The sequence below is a fragment of the Leopardus geoffroyi genome, chromosome C1 (genome assembly GCF_018350155.1).
Source record: "Leopardus geoffroyi isolate Oge1 chromosome C1, O.geoffroyi_Oge1_pat1.0, whole genome shotgun sequence".
Lineage (NCBI taxonomy): Eukaryota > Metazoa > Chordata > Mammalia > Carnivora > Felidae > Leopardus > Leopardus geoffroyi.
In genome coordinates this window covers 77,409,475-77,428,663 of record NC_059328.1, presented here as the reverse complement: position 1 = coordinate 77,428,663, position 19,189 = coordinate 77,409,475, and the positions used below count along the sequence as shown (strand labels likewise).

The 19,189-nt window shown below is 36.1% G+C and overlaps 1 protein-coding gene across 11 annotated transcripts in view; it reads left to right on the top strand.

Moving 5' to 3' along the window:
- Positions 1 to 19,189, top strand: part of HFM1 (helicase for meiosis 1) — a 92,512-nt gene that overhangs the window by 9,417 nt on the left and 63,906 nt on the right. For 10 of the 11 annotated variants that reach the window (XR_006712449.1, XR_006712450.1, XM_045478248.1 and 7 more), the window contains exons 4-11: positions 76 to 388; positions 9,237 to 9,502; positions 9,885 to 9,932; positions 15,474 to 15,544; positions 16,009 to 16,141; positions 16,788 to 16,939; positions 17,758 to 17,835; positions 18,295 to 18,453. Coding sequence is in view for 9 of the 11 variants with exons in the window: in XM_045478248.1 (XP_045334204.1) it covers positions 76 to 388; positions 9,237 to 9,502; positions 9,885 to 9,932; positions 15,474 to 15,544; positions 16,009 to 16,141; positions 16,788 to 16,939; positions 17,758 to 17,835; positions 18,295 to 18,453 (1,220 nt within the window). In the remaining 2 variants the exon portion in view is untranslated. The remainder of the gene's footprint in view (positions 1 to 75; positions 389 to 9,236; positions 9,503 to 9,884; positions 9,933 to 15,473; positions 15,545 to 16,008; positions 16,142 to 16,787; positions 16,940 to 17,757; positions 17,836 to 18,294; positions 18,454 to 19,189) is intronic. The other variant, XM_045478249.1, reaches the window with a different exon arrangement.

Sequence of the window (19,189 nt, the reverse complement as noted above, 5' to 3'; positions counted from 1 at the left end):
ACAATTTTTCATGGTCATTTTGAAAATTTGTTTTCATGAAGAACATGTATTAATCAATATATTCCATTTTTGTAGGTCAGGAAAAGAAGCCAAAAATGTTACCATCAAATTTAAAGATAACTAATGAAGACACAAATTATATTTCACCAACACAAAAATTCCAGTTTGCCTTTTCCTCAAAAAAATATGAAGAAGATTATCTGAATTTAGGAGGGGCAGGTAATGATGACTTATCACATGTTCCTGGCAAGCTGACGTATGGTTCTTCTCAGAAATACAAAAATCACATTGGCACTGAGATAGCACCTGAGAAAAATGTTCCAGATGATACAAAATTAATTAATTTTGCAGAAGATAAAGGAGAGAGCACATCAGCCTTCCGAAAAAGGTAATTAATTAAATGAAATACACACTATTCAGTGATAAAGTTAAATGTTTATGTGTCTTTCCAGAAGTATGAAGTATGATAGAATCTAAATGGGAAAAACATCAACAACAAATAGAATCTATATACCAGATGCCCTGTTAACTCTGGGATTGTAGTCATAGGTTCTTGCCTTCAGAGTGGTACAACTTAATGGGAGAAGACAGTAAATAACTAAAAATAATTGATTAAATGCTTTGTAGTATGACAATTATTTTGATGAAATATATGGTTAAAACAAAGGTTCTCAAACTTTTTGTTGTCAGGACCTTTTTACATTTAAAAATTATTGGGAATTCCCAACAGTTTTTGTGTATGTGATTTATATCTATCAACATTTAACCATATTAGACATTAAAACTGAAAAATTTTAAAGGCAAACATGTTAGTAATATTATGAAAATTGTTTTGACCTTATGAACTCTCTGAAAGAGTCTCCACCATCCTTGATCTCATGGTTCATGAGTTTGAGCCCCACTCGGGATCTGTGTTGTTAGTGTGGAGCCTGCTTAGGATTCTCTCTTTATCTCTCTCTCTGCCTCTCCCCCTCACACCAGCATGCTCTCACTCTCTCTCTGTCTCTCAAAATATGTAAATAAATTTCACCTTAAGGAGATACAGAATTAAACTAAGGACAAATAAAGAAGGAGAGCATTCCAGGCAGAAGGAATACTATGTGCAGAAAAGACCTAAGGTAGCACAGAGCTTGGCCTATTCTTAGAAAAATTCCTTTTGTTTAGAATCAGAGGGAATGCTGAGGGATAAGGTTTGGAAAGGCCGGGTCATTCAGAGTCAGGTAGGCATGATAAACTTTGTGCTTTTTCTTAAAGCACTGTTTCTTTTTTCTTTTTTCTTTTTTTTAATTTTTTTAATGTTTATTATTTTTGAGAGAAAGAGAGAGACAGGTTGTGAGTGGGGGAGGGGCAGAGAGAAAGGAAGACAGAATCTGAAGCAGCCTCTAGGCTGCGAGCTGTCAGCACAGAGCCTGATGCAGGGCTCGAACCCACTAACCGAACCGTAAGATCATGACCTGAGTTGAAATCTGACACTTAACTGACTAAGCCACCCAGGTGCCCCTTTTAAAGGCACTGTTTGTTAAACTGTGGCCTGTGGACCCACTGTATCAGAATCACTTGGAGTGCTTACTAGAAAGTTGGATTCTTGGATCCTACCATTGACCTATTGAATCATAGTCTAGATAAAGGTAAGGATGGAACCCAGACCATTTTTAATAATTTTTTTAGATGATTGTTGTGCACACTAAAGTTTGAGAACTAGTGTGCTGAGGTCCTGCATTTTAAGCAAAGGAGTAAAATTAGATTTTTAAAAAAAATTTAAAGTCCATCTTGGCATCAGTATGATGAATTAGAAGGGATCTAGGATGCACTGTGAAAAGTTACTTAGAAGGTTGTTTTATTAGTCCAGGTGAGAGAGAGTGGGAGCCTGATGTAGACTGTGGTAGCAAGAATGAGAGTTCAGAGTGATTTATGAGATCATATCCCATAGGACCCAAAGGATTATTAGATATGACACCTGGACTCCTAGTTTTCTGGCTTGAGCCTGAATGATGTAGGAGGGTAGTGCCCTTTCGTGATCTAGAAAACTAAAGGAAGAACAGGTTTAGAAGAAGGCGATGAGTACAGATTCGGACATGTTGGTTTTTTGTTTTTTTTTTTTTGATATGTTGATATTAAGTACCTATAAATTGTCTAAGTAGAGAATTGGATGTATGGGTTTAAGATTCAGAAGAGATCTAGTTGATAGTTTTTGTGTTCTCTGTGACATAAGAGATGAAGTTATTTATGGAGTTTGAGGGGAAAAGGTATTAAGCAAGCATGAGAAGGGTAGAAGAGATTATGGAAAATGGGAAAGCAATTCACTTAGAATAATAACAGGATTGTTGGGTACTCTAAAGGGCCTGATTGAGGTTTATGTCTATGCATTTTTGTATAATAGCTCTATTAACATATAATTACATATAAATTCACTCTTGTGTACAGTTCATTGGTTTTTAGAATAGTCACAAGAGTTGTGCAGTCATCACTACTATCCTCAAAAGAAACTCTGCATTCATTATTGATCACTCTCCTTTCCAACTCATCATCCTCCCCTCTCCCCAGACCCTGGCAACCATTAATCTTTTTGTTTCTATGGATTTACCTATTCTAGACATTTCATGTAGTGGAGTCATACAGTGTCTGGTCTTTTGTGTCTGGCTTCTTTCACTTAGCATAATGTTTTCAAGGTTTATCTGTACTATGTCATATATCAGTACTTCATTCTTTTTATGGCCAAATAATATTCCATTGTGTGGACAATGCCATATTTTGTTTACCCATCAATTGTTGCACATTTGAATTGTTTCCACTTTTTGGCTATTACTAGTAATGTTGCTGTGAACATTCATATACACATTTTTCTGTGAACATATTTTTAATTTTTATTTATTTTTATTTTTTTGAGAAGGGGGAGGGGCAGGGGGAGAGAAGAGGGGGCAAAGAATCTCCTCTTGGAGACTCCCACGGAGGAGCCCCTATGGAGCTCGATCCCACGACTGTGAGATCATGACCTGAGCTGAAATCAGGAGTCAGGTGCTCGACTGACTGAGCCACCCAAGTGCCCCATTTTTAAAAATATTTTGAAATTCTTTTGGATTTATACCTAGAATTGGAATTTCTGGGTCATATAGTAACTTTATACTTAACTGTTTTGAGGAACTGCCAAAGTGTTTTCCAAATTAACTGCACCACTTTACAATCCCACAAATAATATGTGAGGGTTCCAGTTTCTCCACATCCTTCTTAGCAGTTGTCTTTTTTATCATAGCCAGTCTAGTAGGTGTGAGTGCCTCTCATTGATTAGCATTTTCCTAATGATTAATGATATTGGGCATCTTTTCATGTGATTATTGGCTACTTTTATATCATCTTAGGAGTGATGTCTATTCAAATCCTTTGCCTGTTTTTTTTTATTGTTGAATTATAAGCATTCTTTATATATTCTTTATAAAAGTCTCTCATCAGCTATATGATTTCAAATATTTTCTCCCATTCTTTGTGTTTTTTTTTTCACTTTTTAAAGCAATTTTTTAATGTTTATTTTTGAGAGAGAGAGAGAGAGAGAGACAGACAGGCAAACAGAACCAGAGACAGAGCATGAGCAGGGGAGGGGCAGAGAGAGAAGGAGACAGAATCCGAAGCAGGCTCCAGGCTCTGAGCTGTCAGCACAGAGCCTGACATGGGGCTTCAACTCATGAACCATGAGATCATGACCTGAGCTGAAGTTGGACACTTAACTGACTGAGCCACCCAGGAGCCCCTATTTTTCACTCTTTATCAGCTTAAAAGTTTTTAATTTTGATGAGGTCCAGTTTATCTGATTTTTCTTTTGTTCCTTTGACTTTTGGTGTCGTATCCAAGAAACCATTCCCTAACCAAGGTTGTAAAGATTAACTACTACATTTTCTTCTAAGATTTTTATAGTTTTAGCTCTTACATTTAGGTCTGTGATCTATTTTGAGTTAACTTATATAATGCAAGGTAGAAGTCCAACTTCATTTTTTTTTTGTATGTAGATATTCAGTTGTTCTACACCATTTGTTGAAAAAACTATTCTTTCCCCATTGAATGTCATAGCACTTTCATTGAAAATCAGTTGACCGTAAATGTAAAGTCTGGGGGGTTTTCTGAACCCAGCAAGTTCTCTGAATCTCTGGTACCAATGGGTGTCCAACAATTCAATTCTATATTCACACTAACTCCTAGAGTTAGCATTACACCCTATATGTTAAGGACTCAGTTCCATAAGACTGCCCCATTTCAGATGCCATCCACAAATAGGGTGCCAGGCTACCCACATTTCTGCCCTGCAGACTACAAATTTGGGGTTCCCATAATCCCCACACTAGGTTTAATAACTTGTTAGAATGACTTATAGAACTCAGGAAAACACCATACTTATGTCTACTGCTTCATTATAAAGGATACTATTCAGAAACAGTCAAATGAAAGAGATGAATAGAGCAAGATATTCAGAAGGAGGGTGTGTAGAGCTTCCATGCCTCTCCAGGTACATTACCCTCTGAGCACATTGGTTTGTTCACCACCTTGGAAGTTCTCTGAACCCCCTGTCATTTAGGGGTTTTTCCTTTATGGTAGTTTCATTAGATAGGCATGATTGATAAAATCATTGGCCATTGGTGATTGAACTGCCTCTCCATCACTCTCCCTTCCTTGGATGCCACAGGTGAGGCTGAAAATTCAATCCTCTAATCAAAGTTTATTTTTTCTGGCAGTTAACCCCAATCCTGAAACTATGTGGGGGTCCTACAAGATTCACCTCATTAGCATAAACTCAGGTGGGATTGAAAGGGGTTGTCATGAATAACAAATGATGCTTCTCTTACTCCTATTACACAGAAAATTCTAAGGGTTTTGGGAGCTCTGTGCCAGGAACTGAGGACAAAGTGAATACATATTTCCTATTATGCTAAATAGGAAATGTCCTACTATACTAAATAGTTAACTGTATACTAAATAAAGGTTTATTTCTGGACTCTGAATTCTATTCCATTAACCAACATGTCTGTCCTTATGACTTGCATAAGGGCATATCCCACACTGTCTTGATTGCTGTAGCTTTGTTGTAAAGTTTCGGATTGAGATGTGTGAATCCTCCAATTTTGTTCCTTTTTTCAAGAATTTTTTTTGGCTCCTCTGGGTTCTTTGCATTTTCATATGAATGTTATGATAAACTGGTCAATTTCTGCAAAGAAGTCAGCTGGAATTTTGATAGGGATTGTGTCAAATCTGTAGATCAACTTGAAGAATATTGGCATCTTAATAACATTAAGCCTTCCATTATGTGAATATGGGATATCTTTCCGTTTATTTAGTTTTTATTTAGTTTCTTTCAATGATGTTGTGAGGTTTTCAGTAGACAGGTCATACTTACTTTGTTAAATGTATTCCTAAGTATTTTATTCTTTTCGATACTTTTTAAAATAAAATAAAAATTTTTTTTCAGATTGTACATCGCAAGTGTATAGACATCAGCAATTGATTTTGGTATATATTGATTTTTGTATCTGCAATCTTGGTGATGATGACTCTGAATTTTTTTTTTTTTAAATGTTTCTTAGAGAGAGAGAGCGAGAGAGAGCGTGCGTGTGCACGTGAGCTGGAGAGAGGCACAGAGAGATGGGGAGAGAGAATCCCAAGCAGGCTCCACACTGTCAGCACAGAGCCCAACATAGGATTCGTTCTTATGAACTGCGAGATCATGACCTGGGCCGAAATCAAGAGTCAGGCACTTAACTGACTGAGCTGCCCAAGCACCTCCTCCCTTTTTTTTTTTTTTTTTTGTGAATTTTAATGTTCAAGTATTATATCATCCACCTAACTGCTTTTTCTAGGAGTGTTCCCCTGCCTAGCTGCAATTATTTTAAATTTTTTTAATGTTTATTTTTGAGAGAGAGAGAGAGTGAGCAGGGGAAGGGCAGAAGAGAAGGAGACACAGAATCTGAAGCAGGCTCCAGGCTCTGAGATGTCAGCGCAGAGCTTGACGCGGGGCTCGAACCCACGAACTGTGAGATCATGACCTGAGCCGCAGTCGTATGCTTAACCGACTGAGCCACCCAGACGCCCCTCCAGCTGCAATTATTTTATTTTATTTTTTTAAAAATGTTTATTTGTTTTGGAGAGAGAGAGAGAGAGAGAGAGAGAGAGAGAGAGAGAGAGAGGCAGAGTGCAAGCAGGGGAGGGGCAGAGAGGGGGAGGCACAGAATCTGAAGCAGGTTCCAGGCTCTGAGCTGTCAGCACAGAGCTGTATGCGGGGCCCGAATTCACAAACAGTGAGATCATGACCTGAGCTGAAGTCGGACCCTTAACTGACTGAGCCATCTATGTGCCCCAAGCTGCAATTATTTTAAAAAGTACATGGATTCATCCAGGATTGAGGTTTTGCAAGATAAGTATGTTAAAAGGATAAAGGAGAATTGGAGTTTAGAATATTGGTAAAAAAGAGTGGTCAAAAAGATAGGCCATGGAATCTAAGTTCATTAAAGATATATGAGAAAAGAGAAGGGAAGATAGTTTGGGAGAAAATAAAGAGGTTCATTAAAGTAAATTTGTTTTTGTTTTTGTTTTACCTCATTGGTACCTTGTGCAAACAAGCTAAAAGGATAAGAGGTTGTGGTCAGAGAATGATATATCAGAATGATTGATATGAGAGGAGGAGCAGTTCTGGATAATGACAGTGTTTAAGATGATAGAATAGGTGGATGAGATTGTTTGAAGAAGAAAGCCACTGGAGATGAATGCCTAAGAAATGGAGGGGAGGGGATTTTGAATGGTTCATCTACATGAATGTTGAAGTAACGCAGATAGTGGCAGAATTTGAGATTGAGAGGAAAAGATTCTAAAGTGACCAGAGGTTAATATATGATAAATGCCATGAGGAGGGTTGCAAGGTGGTGTAACTAGATAGCATAGATATTTTTGTAAGACAATGGAAGAATAATGATGCAGATTTAGGGTAGAGGAGGCACAGACTCTGAACCTTCAAGTACATTGGATGTGGAAGATTTAACAGTTTCTCCTTAAGATTTGAAGAAGCAAGAGTTTTTTAGCGTAATGCAATATTTTTGTTAAGATCAGGAAGTAACTGTAACAATCAGTGAAGAAGCTGAGAACATGGAGGAGTATATGGATTGGCAGTTCTGGAGGAACTAGGAAGAATCTGAGGTCTAGAGAATTTAGGTAACTAGCACATGGATAATATTTTACTGTTTGAAAAACTTATTTTTAACTTTAAAGTCACACAGCTAGAAAGTAGAGAGCTTTAGATTTATTTATTTAAAAAATTTTTTTTAACATTTCATTTTTGAAAGGCAGAGAGAGAGCGCGGACAGGGGAGGGGCAGAGAGAGAGGGAGACACAGAAACAGAAGCAGGCTCCAGGCTCCAGGCTGTCAGCACAGAGCCTGACGCGGGGCTCGAACTCACGGACCGTGAGATCACTACCTGAGCCGAAGTCGGCTGCTTAACCGACTGAACCACCCAGGCGCCCGAGAGCTTTAGATTTAAACCCAGGTTTTTCTGAGGTGCCGGGGTGGCTCAGTCAGTTGAGTGTAAGACTTCAGCTCAGGTCGTGATCTTGTGGCTCGTGGGTTCGTGCTCCACATCGGGCTCTGTGCTGACAGCTCAGAGCCTGGAGCCTGCTTTGGATTCTGTGTCTCCCTCTCTCTTTGCCCCTTCCTTGCTCATGCTGTGTCTCTCTGTCAAAAATAAATAAACATCAAAAAATAAAAATAAACCCAGGTTTTTCTGACTCCAAAGTCTATGCTTTTAACTGATAATGACAGCATACAGCAAGGAGTTATCCTGTGGCATAAGTTGTTTAAGTTGTTTTTCTTGTCCTCGATACTATTTCATAATCAGATTCTATTATATTATCCAAGGCTAACCATCTGCTTTTGAATTTTCTATCTTCAAAGAGAGCTGCTAACTGAGGGTTGATGGGGGGTGGGAGGGAGGGGAGGGTAGGTGATGGGTATTGAAAAGGACATCTTTTGGGATGAACACTGGGTGTTGTATAGAAACCAATTTGACAATAAATTTCATATATTAAAAAATAAATAAATAAGCATTAAAAAAAAAGAGAGCTGCTAGTGTTGGAGGATGTGTACCTACAGTTTTCTCTCAAATGTATTTCTCAATCTATAGTGTTTTTAAAGACTCATTCTTTCTTATATGGAAACATGTCATTAAAACTAATAGTAGGGGCACCTTAGTGGCTCAGTTGGTTGAGTGTCCAACTTTGGCTCAGGTCATGGTCTTGTGGTTTCTGAGTTCAAGCCCCATATCAGGCTCCATGCTGACAAGTTTTGTCTGCCTCTCTCTCTGCCGGTCCCCTGCTTGTGCTCTCTCTCTCAAAAATAAATAATAATAATTTTTTTTAACTGATGGTAAAAATAATTTAGAAAGTGTCTTTTATTTGCACAATACTTGTTTGGGTGTCATTTCTTACAGAATTTTGATACCTGCTGTCATCCCTATTATTTACTTTGTAAATGTTATATTAAGAAATTAATGGTCACTTCGTCCCTTAGGGCCCTGGTGAACAAATTAGTTGGTGGGTTGTCTTTTGATCAGTTGAATATAATAAATTACAATCCTAAAGATGGCCTGTGTTTTCTAGAACTTTGCAAAAAAAAAAAATGTTTCTTTGCAAAGTATTCTTGACTTCTATACTTCTTTAGTATTTCTTATACTAAAATGATTATTGGATATTTGGGACGTTGATGCAGTTACTGACAAGAGGCCGCAATACCGGTCTCTGTGGGCCTCTCCATAAAGTTGCCTGCGTATTCTCATGATGTAGTGACTAGCTCCTCTGAGACTGAATGATCCAAGAGACCATGCAGAAGTGACAGTATTGTTTATGACCTAGCCTTGGAAGTCACATACTTATACTTCCATCATATTCTTCTAGTCTGATGAGTCAGTCCTGACTTGAAGTCCTAGCTTGAAAAGGGTGTCATAGCAGGAGACAGGGATCATTGGGGCTGTCTTGAAGGTTGGCTACTACAAATGGATTTATTTGGGTTTTAGAAAAGTGAAAAGACATAATTCAGTGGTAAATTTAGCAAGTCATATTTTAGGGGAGTGATTGAATTTTATATATGAATAAACCACAGTCTATGGATATTTTTAAGGGACCAATTTTATGTTAGTTTTTTCCATTCTAAGCAGCTGTTACAAGTGCAAATGTGTTTTTTTTGGTGTTTTTTTTTTTTTTTTTTTTTTTTGCAGATTATTTAAAATATCTGACAACATACATGAGGATGTTTATTCTAATGACAGTACAAACCTGGCCTTTCCTGTTGCTTCAGTGAAAATTGTCCCAACAGAAATGAACAAAGGGGGATCATGGAAATGTAGCAATAATAAGCAGAGACATCAATATTCAGACATTAACATGTTTACAGCAAGTGACGTTTTTTCTCATTCTGAAATCAGAGAAGACATATTCAAAGCACCAACTTTTTCAGTTACATCCCAGCCTCATGAAGTTCAAGGTAATTCCTTGTTTTTTTTTAGTTAATTTTAAAACAGTACAAACAAGTCTATGTTTCTCAGCATAAGGAAAAGTTAAAAAATAGTAAATTTGAGTAGATTATCTATGTGTAGTTTTTGCATTTCTTTATCATACTGTATTTTTTAAACTATGATATAGGGGCACCTGGCTGGCTCAGTCAGTAGAGCATGTGACTCTTGATATCAGGGTCATGAGTTCAAGCCCCATGTTGGGCATGGAGCCTACTTAAAAAATAAAACTACAATTTAATATTTTTTAACTGCGCTCTCAGTAAAAAGTTATGCTACTTTTATTGAAGCAGTTTGTATGGAAGAGGTTAAAAAATACCTATATAAATATGTAGAAGTTTTTTTTTTTTTTAGGAGTAACAGAAAATGATTTAGATTCCTTGAAGGCTGTCACAGAAATCCGTATCCTTTAAGTTATTTTACTACAACAGCTTTATATTTGAAATCATAATTTGTAAACATGCTGTTTCATTGTGTCTATGTGTATTTTGGTTGACAAAGAAAAAGAGGGAAAAGTAAATTTTTGGGGTCATATAAGAGACCCAATGCGTGTGATAGTCAATGCTACTCAGAGTGTGGTCTGCAGACTGTGCCAATTTGTGAACTGCTTGTTACCAGTGACAAGTTATCTTTGTGACAAGATAAGTACAAAAACAAGTTTTGTGTTATTGGCTAAACTCTTAGCATATTTACTTACAAATAGATACACATAATTTCTTATACTTTGGGTAAGGAGAGCATATTGGGATAAACATGGGTAGGGGAAATAAATGAGAGTGGGACATTCTGTGGATTGGGAACATTTTTACAAATCTAGTATTTTTTTTTTAAAGAAATTTGTAGTTTCTACCTATAATCTGATTTACATGTCTGGGCATTTCCAATATAAATATTTTGAGTACATATGTGTGTTCTGGAGGTAACATCCTCTTTGCTTTTTTGATACCCTGTGTGTGTCTGTAACACAGTGTACTTACTGTTTTTTTTAATTATAATTCATCAGCTGTGACTATTGTGTTTCCCTGTGACCTATGAACTCCTTGAAGGCAAGGGCCATCCCTTATTTATCTTACTATCGCCAAATACGTTGAAAAGCAGGTAAAGTAAGGAAGTTGTTCTGGCAAAAAAGTAGTCATGTGTGAGGATGAGGAGAATAATGTGGAATATGTTAGAAGGGCCAAGCATTCCAGTTTGGCTGAAATGAAAGCTATGATTCCAGGACTAGTCAGAAATAATGATTGATATGTATCCAGGATCAGGTTATTTAGTGCCATGGATACCAAGGTGAAGAGGTTTTTTTTTTGTTTTGTTTTGTTTTTGGTTTGTTTTTGTTTTTTAATTAAGCACTTAGGAGAAACCATGCAGTATTTTTTTTTTCATTTTTTTTTAAATTTTTTAAAAAAATTTTTTTTAATTTTTGAGGCACGGAGAGACAGAGCATGAACAGGGGAGAGTCAGAGAGAGGGAGACACAGAATCTGAAACAGGCTCCAGGCTCTGAGCTGTCAGCACAGAGCCCGACGCGGGGCTCGAACTCACGGACCGCGAGATCATGACCTGAGCCGAAGTCGGCCGCTTAACCGACTGAGCCACCCAGGCGCCCCACTTTTGAAGAGTTTTAAAGACTTTCATGCTATATTAGCACAGCTAAAGTTCTGTTGTTTTTGAAGAACAAAAAAAAGTCCAACATAGCTAGAGGAGATTAGTCAGATGCAAGAGTAGTAGGATATGAGGTCAGAATCACAAAGATGGAGAGGAGAGGCAAGATCATGTAGAGCCTTGTAGCCATATGCTTTAAGAGAAAGCAGGGAATTTGAGCAGAGAAGTAATACGTCCTGATTTAACTTTTCAACAAGATCACTTACTACAATCCATCAATTTTTATAGATCTTCATAAAAATATAATTGCTTAAATAATAATGTATTTGTATTTTTAGATATATTATCTATTTTATGTCTCTTAATAGATTATAACAGCCTCCATTGTAGGAACTCACTTTTCTTCTTTATAGCTTCCCCCAGCTTTCTAAATCTAGTAATGTATTTTGCATATAGCGTTTAATAGATGTAGTTGATAGATGTGACTCAGATTGAGAAGAATACCATGTAAATACAAGTATCTTCCAAACTGACAACAGGCTCACCTTGGAGAGGGGACAGTCTATTCTCCATATCTACTAATATTTTTGAGCTTTCTTACAGAGGAAGTACAGTATAAGTTCTTATTCAGCCAGTATGTGATTAATTGCATTTAAATCCACCACTTAGTACAACCAAATTGTTGATAACAAAGGGATTCAGGGTTAGGTGACCAGAAACCCACATCAGGTAATGAAACACAGTCAACATTAAAAAGTGAAATTTGGGAGACACCTGGGTGGCCCAGTCGGTTAAGCATCCAACTTCGGCTCAGGTCATGGTCTCATAGTTCGTGAGTTTGAGCCCCATGTTGGGCTCTGTGCTGACAGCTCAGAGCCTGGAGCTTGCTTTGGGTATCTCATTGTTGTTTTAATTTGCATTTCCTTGATGATTAGTGATGTTGAAATCTTTTTCATGTATTGTTGACCATTTGTGTCTTCTTTGGAAAAATATCTATTCAGGTCCTTTGCTCATTTTTAAATTGCTCTACAGAAGCTTTTTAGTTTGAAGTAGTACACTTGTTTATTTTGCATTTTTGCCCTTGCCTTTTTTCTTTAATTTGAGAGAGAGAGAGAGCATGCAAGCAGGGGAGAGGGACAGAAGGAGAGAGAGAGATAATCGTAAGCAGGCTCCATGCTCAGTGTGGAGCCCGACACAGGGATCAATCCCAAGACCCTGGGATCATGACCTGAACTGAAGTCAAGAGTGGGACATTAAACCAACTGAGCCACCCCGGTGCCCCTTGCCTGTGGTTTTAAATCTAGAAAAATAATTGCTAAGACCAATGTAGGGGAATTTACTCCCTGTGTTTTCTTCTAGGAATTTTATAATTTCACATCTTACATTCAAGTGGTTAATCCACTTTGAGTTGATTTTTGTATATAGGGGTCCGGTTTCATTATTTTGCATGTGGATATTCAGTTTTTCCAGTATCCTTTATTGAAGAGATCATCTTTTCCCAGTTCTTGGCTCCTTTTTTGAAAATTTATTGACCATATACGCACAGATTTATTTCTAGGCTATCTCTTCTGTTTCATTGATCTAGGTGTCTGGTTTTTATGCCAATACCATCCTGTTTTTGATTACTGTAGCTCTGTAATACAGTTTGAAATCAAGAAGTGTAATGCCTCTGGCTTTGTTCTTTCTCAAGGGTGCTTTGGCTGTTCGGCGTCTTTTGTAGCTCCCTGCGTGATTGCTTTTTATATTTCTCTGAAAAATACAATTGGAATTTTGATAAGAATTGCATTGAATCTGTAGATTGCTTTGGCAATTTACAATTTAGCAATATTCTTGAATCCTTGAAGAGATATCTTACCATTTATTTGTGTCTTCACTTTCTTTCATCAGCATCTTCTAGTTTTCAGTGTACAGATCTTTTGTCCCCTTGGTTAAATTTATTCCTTAGTATTTTGGTTTTTGATGCTATTATAAATGGGATTGTTTTCTTCATTTCTCTTTCTGATATTGTTATTAGTGTAAGGAAATGCACCTGATTTTTGTGTATTTATTTTGTATCCTGTAACTTCACTGAATTTATTAGTTCCAATAATATTTTGATGGAGTCTTTAGGGTTTTCTCTATATTATATCAGGTTGTCTGCAAATAGAGACTGTTTTACTTCTTCCAAGTTGGATAACTTTCATTTATCTTTCTTGCCTAAATGCTTTGGTTAGGATTGCCATTACTATGTTGAATAAAAGTGGTGAAACAGGACATCCTTGTCTTGTTTCTAATCTTAGACAAAAAGCTTTCAGCTTTTTACCCATTGAATATGTTAGCAGTGGGCTTGTCATATATGGCCTTTATTATATTGAGGTACATTCTTTACCTAGTTTCTAGAGAGTTTTTTATCATGAAAAAAATACTGCATTTGTCAAATGCTTTTTCTGCATCTATTGATATGATCATGATTTTTATCTTTAAGTTTTTTTTTTTTTTTTAATTAAGCTCTATGCACAATGTGGGGCTTGAACTCATGACCCTGAGATCAGAAATCACATGCTCTACCAGTTGAGGCAGTCAGGCACCCCTATCTTTAACTTTTTAATGTGGGAGTATCTTGCTGATTGATTTGCGGATGTTGTACCATCTTTGTATCCCATAAATAAATTCCATTTGTTCACGACGTATGATTCTTTTAATGTGCTGTTGAATTTAGTTTGCTAATATTTTATACAAGATTTCTGCATCTATGTTCATTAGGGATATTGGCCTGTAATTTTCTTTTTTTGTAGTATCCTGGCTTTGGTATCGTGTAAAATAAGTCCCTTAAGCTATCTTAATTTTTTTTTTCATTCTTTTCTCATTTTGCTCCTTTGACTGGATTAATGTCATTGCCCCTCTTTGAGTTCATTGATTCTTTCTTCTGTTTGATCTGTCTGCATTTGAACCCCTCTATTGAGTTTTTCAGTTCCCTTATTGTACTCATTAGCTTTATGATTTCTGTTTGATACTTTTTTGTATCTTCTATGACTTTGTTGATATTCTCACTTTGTTTATGCATTGCTCTCCTAACTTTGGTGAGCATCTTTATGCATTTTTTAAAAATATTGAGTAAATCACTTATCTCTATTTCATTGAGTTTGGTTTCTGGAGATTTATCTTGTTCTTTTGTTTGAAACATATTCCCATTTCTTCACTTAACTCTCTGTGCTGCTGGTTTCTACACACTCGATAAAATATCTGCCTCTCTCAGTCTTGACAGGCTGAGCCTCATCAATTAACCTAACCCAAGCTCCTAGCTGCCTTTCAGACCTTTTTGATTGCCCAACTTACTGTCTTTGTTCTTAGTGGCTTCTAGAAGTTGAGGGTGTGCCAAAATTTATCAGTGTCCCAAAGGGGAGGGTTGTAATTGGCATCTACGTGCAAACTAATTAGAAGCCAGGACCTGAGGCAGCAGCTGAGAAAGTCTGCAGTGGAAATCCTTTCTAGGTGGAAACTAGGGATGAACATTTTTGCTGCTTTATCTGCACCAAGCCTAGATGTGTACCTGTAGAGGAATGGAAGTTGTTCCTGTGTCCATTTAAGAATTGATTATTTGTGGGGGTGCCAGGGTGGCTTAGTCAGTTAAGCATCTGACTCTTGATTTCGGTTCAGGTCATGGTTTCATGGTTTGTGAGATCGAGCCCCATGTCAGGCTCTGCGCTGGGTGTGGAGCCTGATTGAAATTTTTTCTCCCCCTGTCCTTCTGCTCCTCTCCCCTGCTCATGCGCACTCGCTCTCTCTCTCTCTCTCTCAAAAAAAAAAAAAAAAAAAAAAAAAAAAATTATTTGTTTGCTATAGTCCTATGGGACTCATGAATGCAAGCCCTTTTGGTTTACAGAGTTAGGTGTTTGGGGATTTTATCCTTTGGGTGGGAGCCTTAAAGGTTGGAGCTATAGATGTGTGGTCCGAAATCTTTGCTCCTGAGAGAGAAGCTGGGACTTGAGAGTTCCTTCCCAATTGTATGGTGCTGTGCCAAGGATGGGATTTAGGGTAAGAGTTGTCTCAGCCTTTCCTACCTTCATCATAGGTATTTTCATTTACCCAATGTGTAGAAGTCACTTAAATAATTTTTGAATTTTTTTCAAAATTGCTCCATGTGTAGCTATGTATTTGGTGCATCTGTGACAGGAGGGGAAGTTAAAGAGCCACTTGCTCTGTTGGTCCTTTCCTGTATACCTATTAATTCCTTTCTTATGATGTTAAAATAGCAAGTATTAAAGCCTCATTATTAAATACTGTCAGTTAATTAACTGAATTTTAAAATTAAAAGTAACCAATTCTTAAAATTCTGAAATATTTGACTCCTTAATGCTATTCTAAGCGTCAAAATTTAGAAGTATTTTCAAAGAATTCCCATATTTTAACTATATACAGTCCAAAGCCTTTGATGATGTAAGTATTTTATTCTGATTTTTACTTATCTGCCTCTTCTTACTAGATAGTGTGTTCTTTAAGGGCAAGGACTAGATAACATTCATCTTTATGTTTCTAGTGCTATGCTCAGTGACTGGTACATTACAGGAACTCAAAAACTGTTTGCTAAATGAATGCATGTGATTTTCATAGGTGGGTTTGTTTACATTTATTATATTTCTAAAAATTTCTCTGGAAACAAAAGAAATTATTTTCTTCTAGGTCTGACATATTATTTTCACATATAAAATAAAATGATAAATTTTTAATAGGTTTTTTTGAGAGTTGTAGGTCTAGAACAAGGTTAGAATTTTAATAAGCTTAGAGGTAGAAATAATTTGAATTATTATTCCAGAGAGTCTTTCTTACATATTTTCTAACAAATTGAGAGTGTGAATGAAAAATTCTATATATATCATGATTGATTACATTTTTTTTTTTAGCTTCTTTACACAGATAGAAATTTTGTGATTTGTGCTCCAACTGGTTCTGGGAAAACTGTAATGTTTGAACTAGCTATAACAAGATTGTTAATGGAAGTACCATTGCCATGGTCAAACATTAAAATTGTTTATAGTAAGTATTTATATATTGTAAGAGTGATTAATTATAATAATGAAAAACCACTAAGGCAAAAGTAAGAAATAAATTCAAGTTCAAGCCATAGGAATTAATATTTGGTTCTCCATACATTTTTAATGAAGACACATCACATTTGCTCTTGTCTGTTATATTAAATTCAACACACATTTTCCCAGAGTTGTAAATAAAAAGTAATATTTGAATTGAGTATTTATTTTTAAAAGGACAACAAAATGAACAATAAATTGAAACATTTTGTAATTCTAAAAATTTCCATAGGAACCTCTACTCTCCTTTCTTAGGTATATATGTATTTAAAATTTTTCATCAAAGTAATTTATGTACATGGTTAAAAAAATCAATTATCACAAAAAGGCTTGTAATGAAGACCAGTAATCTCCTGCCTTACCTTTCTTCATTCTTAGTTACAGTTCCCTGAGCACGCACTTCTTTTTCTATTTTTAGTTCAGTTTGGTTATTACATATCTCTAAATAATATGTTTATATTATTAACTCTCAATTAATAAATATTACACAGCACCTGGATGTATAGTTTTATCCTAATTTTATTAACCAATGTTTGTGAAAGTAATTTTAAAACTGTACTGACATTCAAAGTAAATATCTCATATTGTTGTAGTGGCACCAATAAAAGCCCTGTGTAGTCAGCGTTTTGATGATTGGAAAGAAAAATTTGGATCAATAGGATTGAATTGTAAAGAACTCACTGGAGATACAGTAATGGATGACCTATTTGAGATTCAGCATGCCCATATAATAATGACAACTCCAGTAGGTGTTATTTATACTCTTATTTTTTTGGTTTATTAGAAAATATGTTTCTCTTCACCAAGAATAAAAGTTAAAAGAAAATACAAAGTAGAAGAATATATTTGCAATGTAAAACAAACAAACATAAAAAGTACTAGTGTTCAGGTTATATAAAGAATACTTACTAATCAGCAGTAAAAGACAAATTACCAAATGGGAAAAATAAGAAAAAGATATGAATAAGCAAATTGTTATTTAGGATAATTTGTAATGATACTTTTTGCTTGCTTTCTTTTATCCAAATATTATGTATCGCAGAGGGAAGAACTTGGGAGGGCTTAAAAAGGCAATTAGACTAGAATTTTGAATATTTTTGGTTAAACTTAAAAATAAATGGGGGTTTAGTTTTTTAAGCACTTGTAGGACTATCAAAATCCTTTAAAGTGTTTTTAATCTTTACATTTTTTTCAGGATACTTTTTTTTTTTTTTTTTTAAGTTTTTTTTATTTATTTTTGGGACAGAGAGAGACAGAGCATGAACGGGGGAGGGGCATAGAGAGAGGGAGACACAGAATCGGAAACAGGCTCCAGGCTCTGAGCCATCAGCCCAGAGCCCGACGCGGGGCTCGAACTCACGGACCGCGAGACCGTGACCTGGCTGAAGTCGGACGCTTAACCGACTGCGCCACCCAGGCGCCCCTTCAGGATACTTTTAAGAACTAAAAGTTTGAACTAAAATATTGCCCATGATTTGTATCATGTTAAAATTTTTTATTGATGTCTTAATAATATTTATTATAATTCTTTATCATGTTAAGCCACTTGCATTTTTTCTCTAGGAAAAATGGGATAGCATGACTAGAAAATGGAGAGACAACTCTTTGGTCCAGCTGGTTAGACTGTTCCTCATTGATGAGGTAGTGAACACATTTTCACTTTTAGAGATAAAGGTAAAATGATTAGAATGGATAGAAAGAAACAAGACATTTTCTTTTTTTTTTTTTTTTTTTTAATTTTTTTTTTCAACGTTTATTTATTTTTGGGACAGAGAGAGACAGAGCATGAACGGGGGAGGGGCAGAGAGAGGGAGACACAGAATCAGAAACAGGCTCCAGGCTCTGAGCCATCAGCCCAGAGCCCGACGCGGGGCTCGAACTCACGGACCGCGAGATCGTGACCTGGCTGAAGTCGGACGCTTAACCAACTGCGCCACCCAGGCGCCCCGAAACAAGACATTTTCAGCTGAACTATATGTTTTATCCCTTCAAGTGGAAAAGTTTATTTTTTTAAGGAAGAGTGATAATATTAAGGATTTTAATTGATTAAGGAATTTTTTAATTTTATAGTCAATCATTTTTTCTTGATTTCTTTCTTAGGTACATGTTGTAAAAGATGAAAATCGTGGACCAACTCTTGAAGTTGTAGTCAGCAGAATGAAAACTGTACAGTCTTTATCTCCTGCTTCAGAAAATAGCAGCACAATTATTCCAATGAGATTTGTAGCTGTATCTGCAACAATTCCAAATGCTGAGGATGTAAGTTAGAATTTTAGTTTGTCAGATTTTTTTTTAATCACTGGTGCTGGTGGAACATTTTGTCATTTTAATCTTAGAGGAAAATAAAGGGTTTTTTCCTGAAAATTTCAGAACCAGTTTAGTAGGAAAGTATGTTGTAGAAAGCTATGGCTGTATCTCATAGATATGGCAGTATCAATATTTGGTTGATTTGTTTAATAAAACATTTTTGGGATAAGTCTATTGTTTACTAATATCTAAGAGTCTTAGTTTTTATGAGTTTCAGATGCCTCATAATAACTTGACTAATAACTTGTTACGGTTGTTCTAATCAGCTGACGCTGGTTGAATAGCAAAGTACAATAGAGAATAAAATAATTGCTTAAGTGATTACTACCCACCTTTCCACATTCTATGTGAATGGCATTATGGTAAGCACTAGCAATAGATAAAAAAGTGAAAACATATAGACCCTGAACTTGAGGATTTCATGGTTAATGGGGTACACAGACAGGTAAAGAAATAATTGTATGCCATATAATACTTGCTGTAATGAATATATATCCTAATTTTTTTCCTCAATATTTAAGGAAACTTCTTGAAAAATAATTATTATTTCTCCCTCTTACTTACTTCTCAGCTTACTATAGTATAACTGTTTTCTCCCACTACTTAGAAATTTCACAAATTGTTCCCATGTTGTCTAATACAATGGAAAATTTTATCTTTATCTTTAATTTGGCACCATTAAACATTT